Source organism: Acomys minous (assembly GCF_964271855.1).
Source record: "Acomys minous genome assembly, chromosome: 16".
NCBI classification, from domain to species: Eukaryota; Metazoa; Chordata; class Mammalia; order Rodentia; family Muridae; genus Acomys; species Acomys minous.
In genome coordinates this window covers 75,198,980-75,212,835 of record NC_140498.1, presented here as the reverse complement: position 1 = coordinate 75,212,835, position 13,856 = coordinate 75,198,980, and the positions used below count along the sequence as shown (strand labels likewise).

At 49.2% G+C, this 13,856-nt stretch overlaps 1 protein-coding gene across 2 annotated transcripts in view; it reads right to left on the bottom strand.

The window, feature by feature from the left end:
• GTF2I (general transcription factor IIi) overlaps positions 1-12,277 on the bottom strand; it is a gene marked incomplete at its 3' end in the record, with an annotated part of 85,252 nt that extends 72,975 nt beyond the window's left edge. The window contains exon 1 of one of the 2 annotated variants that reach the window (XM_084764586.1): positions 12,117-12,277. In XM_084764586.1, the coding sequence (XP_084620712.1) occupies positions 12,117-12,171 (55 nt within the window). In that variant the 5' untranslated portion in view covers positions 12,172-12,277. Of the gene's footprint in view, positions 1-11,375; positions 11,743-12,116 lie in introns of those variants that run through there. The other variant, XM_084764590.1, reaches the window with a different exon arrangement.
• Between the last annotated feature and the right edge of the window lie 1,579 nt (positions 12,278-13,856).

Here is a 13,856-nt window from a genome sequence, read left to right as displayed (position 1 = left end):
ATCAGCATTCGCATGGTGTGGACTTCCATCTCCTTCTACAGTGATTCCACTGCCAGATGCAAGATCTGCTCTTACTGTAGTTAGAACTTTCATTTTGATTCAATTAAAACCTTCCACCATTCCACAGAGGTCCTCTGAAGCTTCCGTGGCAAATGTAGGCAGCCAGTGTAGTGTTCTTGAGCTCTGGAGCCATTATTAACACACACGGAAGTTATATGAACCCAGGTGGGGGACCAGGGTGGAGGGCAGGGCAGCTAAGCAAGCACTAGATACAGGGAGGGTACCAGCCCGGCCTCCTGGAGCCCACATCCTGCTACTCCAGGCTCGTCATCCTGGAAACCACCCGCTGCTTGTTCCTGGCTCTTCCCAAGCAGCAAACCCAAATCACACAAGGCCAGGGCAGGAGTAGGGAGGACACCTGCTACATCCCCTCTCCCATGTCTTCCCCAGCCTTGTTTTTTGCAGGATCGACTGCTTTATCTCATCTTTACCTTCCTGCCCTGATTTTTTTTTTTTTTTTTTTTTTTTTTTTTTTTTTGGTTTTTTTCAAGACAGAGTCTCTCTGTGTAGCCTTAGCTGTCCTGGACTCACTTTGTAGACCAGGCTGGCCTTGAACTCCCCCTGCCCTGATTTTTAACTCTGCATTACGAGTTTCAAAGTGCTCTTGCTGTCCCACAGTCCCAGGTGGCTACTTCCTAATAGATGAGGTGGCTTCTCTTCTCTCTGGAAACAGACACCAGGCACTCTCTCAAAGCTGCTTCTGTTTCCTGTTGGAGGTCAGGATCAGGGATCAGGTTCCTCCGTGTCCTCAGAGCTCTGGTCTGCTGCATTTCAAAACAAGCCAGTACTCAAATCCATGTCATTTTTTATGCTATATTTTCTCTTTAAATTATTGATCCTTAGTGTTAATATAGTAGCATCAAAAAGGAAAAGAAGTTTTTAATTTTTTGTTGTTGTTGTTGTTGTTTAGTGAGCCAAAGGAAAAGAACTTTTAAAGATTTCCACACTATCATCATTCTGACAAAAAACAGCGAGTGGTGAGATGGCTTAAGGGTTAAGATTAAAAGTGCCTGTACCCCAAGATGTTGGTGGACAGGCCTCTAATCCCTGCATACGGGAGGCAGAGGTAAGAGGATCTCTGAGTTGGAAGCCAGCTTGGTCTACAGAGTGAGTTCCAGGACAGCCAGGACTATGCAAAAACCCTGTCTCAAACAAACATATATATGATAAAACCAATTTTTAATCAACTCATTTAAGTCACTAAAACAACAAAATCAAAAAGCTAAAGACCCCCCAAAAAAAGAGAAAAATCTTGAATAACTTCAGCTACCACTTAATTCTAAGGAAAAACTAAAATTGGATCTTTTTGTTGTTTTGTTTTGTTTTCTGAGACAGGGTTTCTTCGTATAGCCTTGGCTGTGCTAAACTCACTTTATAGATCAGGCTCGTCTTGAACTCACAGAGATCCATTTGCCTCTGCCTCCAGAGTGCTGGGATTAAAGGCCTGTGCCAGCCAAGCGTGGTGGCCTTTAATCGCAGCACTCGGGAGGCAGAAGCAGATGGACTGCTGTGAATTCAAGGCCAGCCTGATCTACAAAGCAAGCCCAGGACAGCCAAGGCTACACAGAGAAACATTGTCTTGAAAAACCTTTTTTTAAAAAAAGGGTTTTGACTTTGTTTTTTAGATGCATTTTATTGATGCTATGGGTTTATTTTGGAATTTTCACATTTACTATAAAAGGCTGACATTTGCCTCATATAATTAGTAAACATACTTTTCCCTGCAACCTAAGAACAGCAGTAGGAATATGGTGTGACTCAGTGGCCGAGCACTTATGTCAGTGCTAATGCCCTGGGCTCCACCCCCAACCCCCTAGGAAGGAAAAACAGGGTTTTGGCTAAACTACAGTCTTGGACAATCACGCTACCTGTTTCCTCATTCTGTCTTGCTTTGCAGTGTGGGAATCACACCTAGGACCCCAAGCAGGAAAGGCCACCAAGCTACTCCCCAGGCCAGAACCCTTGCAAGAGGGATCCAGACCCACCCAAGTCACCACACCGCCCTCAGCTCCCCACACCTGGCAGACTCTAAGCACACTGTAAACCTCATTACTATTTTAAACATTCTTCCAATGTCATTATCAATGTTATTTATAGTTTCAGGAAAAGTTGTCAGGGCCTTAACACAAATACTGTAGTATTTAAATCTATTTAATGATCTCTCAAAATTTTAACCCGCCCCTGCCCCTGCCCCCCCCCCCCCCCGCAAGGGTTTCTCTGTGTAGCCCTGGCTGTCCTGGACTCAATTAGTAGACCAGGCTGGCCTGAAACTCAGAGTTCTGCTTGTTTCTGCCTCCCCAAGAGCCAGGATTACAGGCGTACACCACCGCACACCTGGCTTTTTCACACCCTCTTTTATAAAGCAGAGTGCCTTATTTACAAAGGAAAAAGAAGGCCCCCCAAAAAACTTTTTTGTCCCCAAATACCACTATCCCTTCACCAAGTGAAACAGGAGACCCTTCATCTTATCCCAGTAAGAAAGATAACACCAGGTCCCAACGAGGACACATACTCAACAGAGCTCAATGACAATACACGGAGAGCCAGCCCACACACCTTTAATCCCAGCACTCGGGAGGTAGCGGCAGGCTGTGCGCTGTGAGTGCAAGGCCAGCCTGGTCTACAAAATGAGTCCAGGACAGCCAAGGCTACACAGAGAAACCCTATCCTGGAAAACAAAAAAAAATCAACAGCCGCCCCACACCCCAACATGTGTGGAGCCAGTGGTCACTCCTCTGTCATTTCCTAAAGTGCCTGATTTTTTTTTGTGAGACTGAATCTCATTGGCCTGGAGTTTACAGGTTAGGGTGGCTGCCCAGGGAGCCCCAGGAATCCACCTGACCCCACTTCACAGCCCTGGGATTATCAGCATACCCTACCCACAAATCTTTTTTTTTTTTTAAATAATGTATTTAATTTTATTTTAGCATGAGGGGTTGCCATTGGAACTGGTATTATAGACAGTTGTGTACTGCCATGTGGTGGCTGGGAATTGAACCCGGGTCCTTTGGAAGAGCAGACAGTGCTTTTAAACACTGAGCCATCTCTCCAGCCCCCACAAATCCTTTTAACATAGGTTCCAGGATCGGACTCAGGCCCCCATGATTGCCTAACAAGCACTCCACTGTCTCCCCAGCTCCACAGTCCAGAATTTTGAACAGAAGCCTGCTCTGCCAACACACCAAGAATGTGCTCCTTTGACCTTATTTACTATTTGTAAAATCATCTCCGTTTGCTGGGCATGGTGTCGTACACCTTTAATCCCAGCACTTGGGAGGCAGAGGCAGGCAGATCCCTGTGAGTTCGAGGCCAGCTTGGTCTACAAAGCGAGTGCAGGACAGCCAAGGCTACACAGAGAAACCCTGTCTCAGGAAAAAAAAAGAAAAGTCATCTCCGTTTGTAGAACCACATCCAGGTGATCTTTTGTAGCCTAGGAAACAGTGATAGACTATGGATGGACCCTATGAGACTGTTAACATTATGTTATATGGTTAAGAGCTTGCTGCTCAACTGAGTGCTTTTACAAAAGACGCCCACTCAACTAAACAGTTCTAAAGAAAACATTAAAACGCATTACATGTCTGTTTACTTACATACCTATAAACAAACACCAAACCTAAACACGATAAATTCAAAGTGGCTCAGTTCCCAGGCAGTGCTTTCACGAGCACTGCGCTAGATACAATAACCTATTTTCTGATGAGGTGGAAGAATGCACTAGGGCAGCGTCAGGATGAGTCCGCGCTCTGACGCACACAGCGCCTTGCTCACCTTATTCTAAATGCCTATTTTTACAAAATCATAAACCAAGGACTTGTTCTGCCTAACATCTACAGGTGTGGCTGAGTGGCGGAGGTCCTGCCTAGAACACAGCCCTATGCCCAACCCCCAGCACCACAATAACATAGAATAAAATATAGGGGCCTAGAGTGATGACTGGGCAGTTAAGTGCACACTCTGCTCCTCCAGAGGACCAGAGTTTGGGTCCCAGCACCCATGTATTTTGGAGCCTTGTCATCATGTACATATTTTAAAGCTGAACTTTTGATCATGACATGGCTCTTTTTATGCCTAAATAGCACATTTTCCCAAGCCTTAGTTTGTGAGCTAATAGTCACTTCAGCTTTTCTATGCCCAGTGTATACAGTGGTATGGTTATTTCCATTTCTTTTGCTTTTTAAATATATTTTAGTTTTGATGCTTAACATATATATCATTTCTTCATTGTTCTGGTTTGTTTTTTCAAGACAGGGTTTCTCTGTGTCACCCTGGCTGTCCTGGAACTCACTCTGTAGACTAGGGTGGCCTCAAACTCACAGCGATCTGCCTGCCTCCCATCACCTGGCTATTACAGTTTCTTTTGGGGGGTAGGGGGGAATGGTTCAAGATAGGGTTTCTCTGTGTAGTCTTGGCTATCCTGGACTCACTTTATAGACCAGGCTAGTATCAAATTCAGAGATCTGCCTGCCTCTGCTGGGACTGAAGGTATGTACCACTGAGGCCGGCCTTACATAGTTTCTGCCCCCCACCCCTTGCCAGACAGGGTCTCTCTGTGTAGCCTTGGCTGTTCTGGACTCACTTTGTAGACCAGGCTGACCTTGAATTCACAGCCTCTGCCTCTACCTCTTGAGTGCTGGGATTAAAGGCATGCGCCACCACACCCGGCTAGTTTCTTAAAGCATGCAGCTGAGTTTCTTTTGTTTGTTTTTATGTGCACTGGTGTTTTGCCTGCATGTATGTCTGTGTGAGGGGGTCAGATCTTGGAGTTACAGATGGTTGTGAGCTGCCTTGTGGGTGCTGGGAGTTGAACCTGGGTCCTTTGGAAGAGCAGACAGTGCTCTTAAACACTGAGCCATCTCTCCAGCCCCGTTTCTTTTTTTTTTTTTTTTAAGATTTATTTTTATTTATGAATGTGACCGTGTGTGTGTCCGTGTGTGTGTGTCCGTGTGTGTGTGCGCGTGCCCATGATGGCTAGAAGAGGGTATCAAGACATCCTAGAACGAGAATTATAGGATGTGAGCCGGACTTGGGAGCGGGAATTGAAGCAGAGCCTTTGGAAGAACAGCAAGTGCCCTTACCTGCTGAGCCATCTCTCCAGCCGCACACTGGTATTTTGTAAATACTGGCTTTCGATGTTTAGATGTGTACTTAGCTGCTACTCTTTGCTGTGAATGCACACATTCAGGAAATATGAACGCTAAGCTAAGCAGCCCCTTGGTCACTGCACCCCTCTGAGTATGTGAATGTGTCTGTCGCCAGAGATCTTCCTCTACAGCTCTGCCTGTTTCTGAGACAGTCTTCCTGAAGCTGGAATTCATGGCTCACCTAGAGTGGGAACACAGGCAGCCTCAGGATGCTGCTGTGCCCAGGTCCCAGCACTGGGATCTCAGACTGGCTGGCGCTGCTGGGACTGGCTCTTCTACGTGGGTGCTGAAGAGCAAGCACCTTAACAACAGAGCCAGCCCCCTTTTCTATCAATATCATGTTACAAGTGTGCTTGAATCTAACCTAATTTCATATCTTTGTATGAATAGTCTACAAATAAGCTTTTTTTTTTTTTTTTTTTTTTTTTTTGAGACAGGGTTTCTCTGTGTAGTCTTGGCTGTCCTGGACTCATTTTGTAGACCAGGCTGGCCTCGAACTCACAACGATCCATCTGCCTCTGCTTTCTGAGTGCTGGGATTACAGGCGTGTGCCACCACGCCTGGCAATAAAGAAATCTTGAAAAACAAAACAAAAAACTACCACTACATGCAAAAAAAAAACTGCATCACCCAGACTGTCTTGGGTCTGGGACTCAGGACCCTCCCCTGCCTGAACCCTTAAATACGAGCCACACAATGTTGCCTGGCTTCTTCATCCGGCATCTTTGCAGGGCTCATACACAAGCACCTCCCCACTTCTTAGGATGAATATTCAATCAACTACAGATACCAGATATTTTTTTGTTTTTGTTTTGTTTTTTTGTTGTTGTTGCTGTTGTTGAGAAAGGGTTTCTCTGTGTACCCTTGGCTGTCCTGGACTTGCTTTGTAGACCTGGCTGGCCTTGAACTCACAGTGATCCACCTGCCTCTGCCTCCCAAGTGCTGGGATTACAGGCATGCACCACCAAAGCCTGGCCTACAAATTAAGTTTTCAAGCGAGAGAACATGGAAGCAACAAAAGATTTTGATGGCAAATTCTGGGGCTAGGAGTTAGCCTTGACATTCAATGGGGGAGCTTCTGGGGGCGGGGTGTGAGGAGCTGGTCAACACTTCAGAAAACAGCAGGCCAGACCTTAGTCAGACAGGAGCAGACATTTCCTACACGGTGCTTCAATGCTGGTGCTTCAATGCCAGGGAGGTTCGTCCAGGTGCACCAGGTGCACTGTAAATTCTTCCCAAAGAAAAGACTTAAACAAACAAAATGTCGGCGGGTGGCGGAGAGCGCCTTTAATCCCAGCATTTGGGAGACAAGAGGCAAGCGGATCTCTGAATTCAAGATCTATGGATGGAGTCCAGGTCAGCCAGGGCTACAAAGAGAAACCCTGGCCTGGAACTCACAAAGATCCACTCCACATGCCTCAGCCTCCCAGAGTGCTGGGGTTACAGGCATGAGCAGCCACACCTGGCTTTGTTTGTTTCATTTGTGTTTTGTGTGTGTTTTTTACTTACTTTGTAGATCAGGCTGGCCTGGAATTCACAGAACTCCGTCTGCCTCTGCCTCCAGAGTGCCGCTGGGATTAACGTTGGCGCATTTTGGATGCTTGGTTTCCCGGCCCTTTTTCTTCTATGGGTATATCCCATAAATGAGATAAATATAATTTTAAGTGTCACAAAGTCTAAGACCAGGGCCAAGGTGTATCTCAGTGGTAGACTCCCCGCTCAACATGTCCAGATCTTAGACAATGCAAAAGTAAGTCTAACACCAACACCCGGCCAGCCTCTTCTATATAGTGAGTTCCAGGCCAGCCAAGGCTATACAGTGAGCCGCTGCCTGGGTGTGAAGAGCTCCCTCTGGTAGCTTACTACAGCCACAGGTGAGCGCTGGGGAGAGGCTAGCAGTGGAGTTCTTGGTATGAGCGGACGCTCCCTCAATCCCTACCACCACCAAACACACAAAGAAGTTTAAGCTCTCAGAGATACAACGTTGGAGGAAACCAGTGCTTTAAGGGACCTAGAGAATGGGCTGCAGCTTAGCGGAAACGCGCTTCCAAAGCAAGCCTTGGCCCTGCGCTAGACCCTCTACCACCACTGCTGTTCTTGGAATGCATATGGGCACTCCGACAAATCCTTTACTCAGGAGCCCAATACCCAGCCATTCTGGTTTGGTTTGGTTTGGTTTGGTTTGGTTTGGAGACAGGATCTCGCCATGTAGCCTCAGCCTTCCTGAAACCTAGTACGTAGACCAGGCTGGCCTCCTGACCTACATGCAGGAGCTGAAGGGGTGAGCTGCCACCAGCCCATATTGGTTTTTATCAGGTCACAAGCAAGAAAGCCCTCCAAGCTCACCGACAATCTCTAGCTGTGTCTAATATTCTCACTCACGCCCTCACTGGCCCAAATTGGTAATAAGCGGTCAGGTAGTACAAAATCAGGTAAGGGCTGCAGCAACAGAGCCAACATCGAGAGAGTTGCACTGGTGCGAGTTCCACAGACAGAAGGCAAACTCCAAAGGGCAGAGAAGCGAGCTCAGGGGGCAACAAGTCAGGACAGCCACTGGGGGGACACATCAGTGTGAGTGCCTCGCTCTGGCCCATCCTTACTCTCCGCGGGGAGTGCGGGGGCTTCTTCCAGCACACCTAGAAGGCACACTGTGATAAATGTCTTGAAAAGGCCTGGGGTTTATTCCCCAGCACTGCGAGTGGGAGGGAGGGAGGGAGGGAGGAACTGTCCTGACTGAAATAGTAAACAGAAGTGGGAAACTGTCAACATTAGACTACCAATAGAACCCAGCACTGGAACTCACAGCCACTTTTCAAGCTTCAGACTGAGATTTGTAATCATGATTTACTTTTGCCTTTGTTTTTTATGTGTTTTTCTTGTTGTTTTTTGTGTGTTTTTCTTGTTGTTTTTTTTTCTGAGACAGGATTTTTCTCTGTGTAGCCCTGCTGTCCTGGACTCACTATGTAGACCAGGCTAGCTTGTTTTTGTTTTTCAAGACAATGTTTCTGTGTAGCCTTGGCTGTCCTGGACTCGCTTTGTAGACCAGGCCAGCCTCGAACTCACAGAGCTCCGCCTGCCTCTGCCTCCTCAGTGCTGAGATTACAGGCGTGCACCATTTTTTGAAAAACTGTCTACCAGTCTTCCAAGTAATCTAGAATAAACACTTCCGTTTATTTTTTATTTGGATCCTGTTTTAAACAAGTCATAGCAGCATATGGCTATACTCTAAGCACTCAGAATGCTGAGGCAGGAGGATTGCAATTTACAGGCCTGTATGGGCTACACACAATTAAGAGACAATAGTCAAGGCCCTAACCCCACCCACAGGGTCTGGAACAATATCAGGAGGAGAGCTGGGAAAGAGAACCAGTGGCTCCCAGATTAGAAAGGCCCATAGCTCCTGCCACAGAGAGAACCTGACTTCCCTAGGGTTGGCCTCATCCACAAACGGAATTTCATGAAACCATAAAAAAACAGCAGCTATGGCGCCATAGCAATGACACCTGGCAGAGGGCACGGAGAAGGACTGACCCAGTTTGCCGCCTATCTCACGCCCCAGAGGTCAGGCCGTCATCCCAGCTGTTCCAGCAGCTGAGACAGGGGAATTACCAAGTTCAAAGATGACCTGGGCTACAGAGGGAATTCAAAGCCAACCTGGGCAACTTAGTGAAATTCGAATTATTTAAAAAAGGAAAATGGAGCCGGGCGTGGTGGCACAGGGCTTTAATTCCAGCACTCGGGAGGGGCAGGTGGATCATTGTGAGTCCAAGGCCAGCCTGGTCTACAAAGTGAGTCTAGGACAGCCAAGGATACTAATACTAGGTCCTGCTTCTCATCCTCCAAAACGGTAGATACAGGTATTAACAACCCCCTACCCAAGGATGACCAGCTAATTCAGAGAACGTGGTCCATATTTTAACAGGGTAAAAAAGGAAACAACTCAGCTGGGCGGTGGTGGCGCACGCCTATAATCCCAGCACTCGGGATGCAGAGGCAGGCGGATCTCTGTGAGTTCAAGGCCAGCCTGGTCTACAAAGTTAGTCCAGTACAGCCAAGGGTACATAGAGAAACCCTGTCTCGAAAAACCAAAAACAAAACAACAACAACAACAAAAAAGGAAACAACTCATGACCCCACAACATAGAAGGCCTTAAAGAGCAGACCGATAGTGGCACACAACGGCAGTCGAGTGGGTCACTGTGAGTTGAAGGCCTTCTGGTCTACAAAGCAAGTCCAGGACAGCCAAGGCTACACAGAGAAAACCTGTCTCGAGAAGAAAAAAAAAAAAGCCTTACAGAAATGACTTCAGATGCATGAGAAAGTTTTTTGTGCCTCCAGGGTGTGAGGCAAGATTTCCAAGACACAGGCAACAAAGGAGCCGGAGGCAACAGATTCAAAAAGAAGAAAAGGAAAAACCTACTGTAGAAAGTATCAACCATCCCACAACCCAAACCAGATAGATGTCTGTGGCTACAATACCTGCACCCCCTCATTTACAAACTAGCTTTGGCCTGGAAACGCCCAGAGACAACCAGGCAAGCTGAGCCAGACACTGCACAGCAGCCCCAGAAGATGCCCGACCTGGTACCTCGCTCGCCTCCTGTTCCCAAACAAGGCGGGCACTCGACAGGCACCATCTCAAATCTGCACTCTCAGCAGCCAAGGAGCACAAAGCCATGAGGCATGTACTAAAAAGAAGCTGTGAGGCAGAGCGGCCATGTACCAAAAGGCAAAACTTGCGAGCCAGACCTGTGATCCTAGCACTTCCGAGGCGAAGACAGGATCTGAAGCTCAGCCAAGCCTCGACTACAAAGCGAGTTCCATAGCAGCCTGAACTAAATAAATAACCTACTTTTAAAACAATTTTTTTTTAATTAAGCAAAAACTTGGGTAGGATTTGGTTACACCAGCCTTTAAAAGCCAGCACCTGCGAGGCAGAAGCAGGCGGATCTCTGCATTCCAGACCAGCCAGGCCTTCATACTGAGGTCTCCTACACCCCGGGGGGGGGAAAAAAGGCAAAACTTGATAAGGGGGAAAAAAAATAGAAGCGCAAAGTAAACTTTTCTTTTCCATTCCTTCTCTTAACCCCGACGTCTGGGTGCTTGGCCAAGCAAGACTGATTATTTTCATAGCCTCAAGGCTGAAGTCTTCCTTCCGGCCATTGTGTTTATTTCCATCTCCTCCTCACCCCACCCCCACCCCCCAAAAAAAGTCCGGGTCCCTTTGGACCCACAAGCAAAACAGCTCCGGACAAAGCCCGCAAGGCTGGGCTCCACCTGGGAGCAGGGAGGAGCTCCCCGGTCAGCCAGGGCGGGCGCAGACTGCAGAGCCTGGTCGCTCCCGCCCCCTTACCAGGGCCCCCTCCGCAGTTACCATGCACCGATGCCCCGCCCCCATTGTGCCCGCCGGCCAATCGCGCGCGGCCTGCTGCCCTAAGCGCAAGCCTCAGATACACACACGAACACACACACACACACAAAACACACACACACAACACACGCACGCACGCATACACATGCACACGCACCAAACCCGAGCGCGACCCCACGGGGCTCAGGAGGGGCCGTGACACCGCGCTCGCGCGCTCGCCCCCGAAGTGCCGATTCAACCAATCAGAGCGAGGAAGGCGATGGACTTGCGCGACCCCGCGGGGGAATTCGCTCCATCGTTCGCTCGTTCACGCGCGGGGGATGGGGGGGCGAATGCTCGCGCGAGACCATCCCTCTCAAACCAGCGCGCCCCCCCAACCCTCCCGACCACCGTACACGCTTATGTATATAATATACGCACGCGCAGGACGCCGCGAGTCCTCCCCCACGCGCCACGGGTGCGCGCGTGCAACTGTCGTCTTCTCCACCCCCCCAAACAACACCTCCAGCCTCCCCATCCCCCTCAAAAGCCGCGTCGCGTCTGCTTGCCAAGACCCCCAAGTAGAGTGGACTTTTGGGGGGGTCACAGCGCGTCCGTCTCCCCAACCCCCGAAGTTGTCCCCTCGCCACTTAACAACGCGCCAGGCGACCCCCAACTCTCACACCCGAGTCTGTGCGCACGGTCCCGACATAGGCAAAGTGTCGAATAAAGACGCCCCTGTTCGCCATGGCACCCCGAGGTAGAGGGGACGGCGGAGGGGGACACTTAAAGGAAGGGGACAACCTAAGACAGGGACTCACCCGAAGTGCAGCCGGGGAGGGTCGGGGAGGGGGGGGGATGCGGAGAGCAAAGCGGGTGTAGGCCGGAGGGGCCTCGGCTGAGGCGAGCTGGCGAACGGGGTGGAGGTGAGAGGGCGAGGGGGGCCCTTGCGTCTCGGCCGTGCTCCTGTCACCGCCGCATGGCCGCCCCCGGCGGGGCCTCGCTCCTCACTGGGATCGCCTCTCGCGGGGGCACACAGAGGGACGAAGCCGGGGGTAACCGCGGCAGGCGGGCGGAGAGCGCGTGCAGGGAAGCGAGGGGGGGTGCCGGTGCCCCCTTTTCTCTGCTCTCCGAGCTTCTCTCTCACCCTCCTCCTCCTCCTTTTTTCCCTCCCCCCCACCTCTTTTTTTTTTTTTTTTGCTTTTTTTTTTTTTTTTTTTTTTTTTTGTTCCTGGAAGGTACCGCTGCGCGTGCGTGCGAGCAGCACCGCCCACCGGGAGTTGTAGTTCCAGACGCGCGCTCACCTACGTAACGAGTGGGTACCCCGAACTATAACTCCCAGACAGCATTGCGTGATGAACCCAGATTCTCTCCCCACCGCCCCCCTCTAGGCCGAGGCGAAGCGGCGCGGCGCCCGGCCCTCTCCGGCTAGGACTGTCAATGGAGGCGCGCGGGTGGTGGGAGCAAGAACATGGCTGCACCTGGGGCCTGCGCGGCCGCCGGGTGGGGGAGGGGAGTGGGGTGGAAAGAAACGGAGACCTAGAACGGAGTGGCGTCCTTACCTTGCTTCTGCAACAGGCCACAACTTCCACTTAAATAACTCTTTGCAGCCGACATTCCCTTGCAAATTGCAAAGTTGGGGACATTGCAAAGACCAGGGGAGCCCCCGGCGCTGGCCTGTCGCCTGTTTGCAAAGGGAAGTCCCCCAGCTCCGGGACACAAAGAACTCAATGTTTTCAAAGCTGGCTTTAGAAGCAACCAGAGTGGACTTGCCCTAACTTGGGGACAGGCAACGGTTGGGAGGGGGTGAGCAACTCATGATTTCCACTTCTTCCTCCTCTCTCGAATCTTTACGCACCTTTACGCACCTTTTCCTTTAAAAGGAAAGTTGGGAAAATCCTGGTTGTTCCCACAACTACAAAGGGATTTAACTTAAAGCCCCTCCTCCGTTCATTAATTTTTACTTCTCAATTATTTAATAAAAATCAATGACTTTCGAGAGTAACGTCTAAGTTAAATGCAAAACTTAAAAATGCCCGTGTCTGAAGAACTTAAAGGTTAATGCTAAGCACTAAATTGAGTGAATTTGTGCTGTTTGGTTTTTTCTTTTTTCTTTTTTTTCCGCCAACCCCCCCCCCCCGCGGTCCGAATATTCGGGCGCCCTCCCCCAACCGTTGCTTCTCAGTAGGTGGCGGCCACAAGGCTTTTTCCAGCCTCCCAGCCTCTTTGTCGCTTGCAGGAAAACTTTCCGTGCAAGGCAGTCTTTTGATGTAGTTCCAAAGCCTGCCTTTGAATTCGGGTTCAAGGATTGGCGTTCCCTGGTCGACTTTCTTGTCTGAAACCGCACCCACAAAGCCTCGTCTAGAATCTCCATGTTGGATTTCTTTGCACTCCACCGAGTCTTTAAGGATCCCTGGGAAGCAATCTGATTACAGAAGCCGCCTACGTTTTTTTATGATTTCTCCCTAACAATATTTACACCCGTCGTTGCCTTGCCTAATCCGATTGTGACTCAACTTTGTCGACTCTGTCCAGAGCTATTCATTAAGTTGTCAAATGAACAACTTTCTCTTTGCACTCGGGTTTGACTGATTTTGGTATATTTAACCAGAATTCCATATGCTGGAAACAGGAGCCCGGATCCTTTACAGCAGAGGCTGTGTGCTAAGATCCTACTATGATTATTTTTCCCTTACGTGCTTAGGACAAAAGTTCTTCAGGGCGTGGTGATGCACACCTGGAATTCCAGCACTCAGGCTGTAGAGGCAGGAGGATGGCTACAAATTGGAGGTCAGACTGATCCAAGTAAGGAATTCAGGTCAGCCAGGGCTACTTGGTAAGACTGAGTCTCAAAACAATGAACAATGGAAACATTACAAAGTCGGGTGGGATTTTTTTATTTGTTGTTATTGTTGTTTGGGGGTTTTTTCGAGACATGGTTTCTCTGTGTTACCCTTGGCTGTCCTGGACTTGATTTGTAGACCCGGCTGGCCTCAAACTCAACAGAAATCTGCCTGCCTCTGTGGTCCCCAAGGGCTGGGATTGTAGGCGTGCTCTACTGTGCCCAGCACAAAGTTTTGTTTTTGTTTTCTAGTCAAACACAAGAGATTAAAAAACAAAAACAAAAAAACAATAACACTAAAATGGAATATTTAGGGCCAGGATGTAGCTTAGTTGGTAGACAGCATGCCCAGTGTTAGTACTACACGAACCGGGCATGGCGGCCCATATCCATAATCCCAGCCCATGGGAGAAGGAAGCAGAAAGATCAGAAATTCAACATCATCCTCTGCTATACAGAG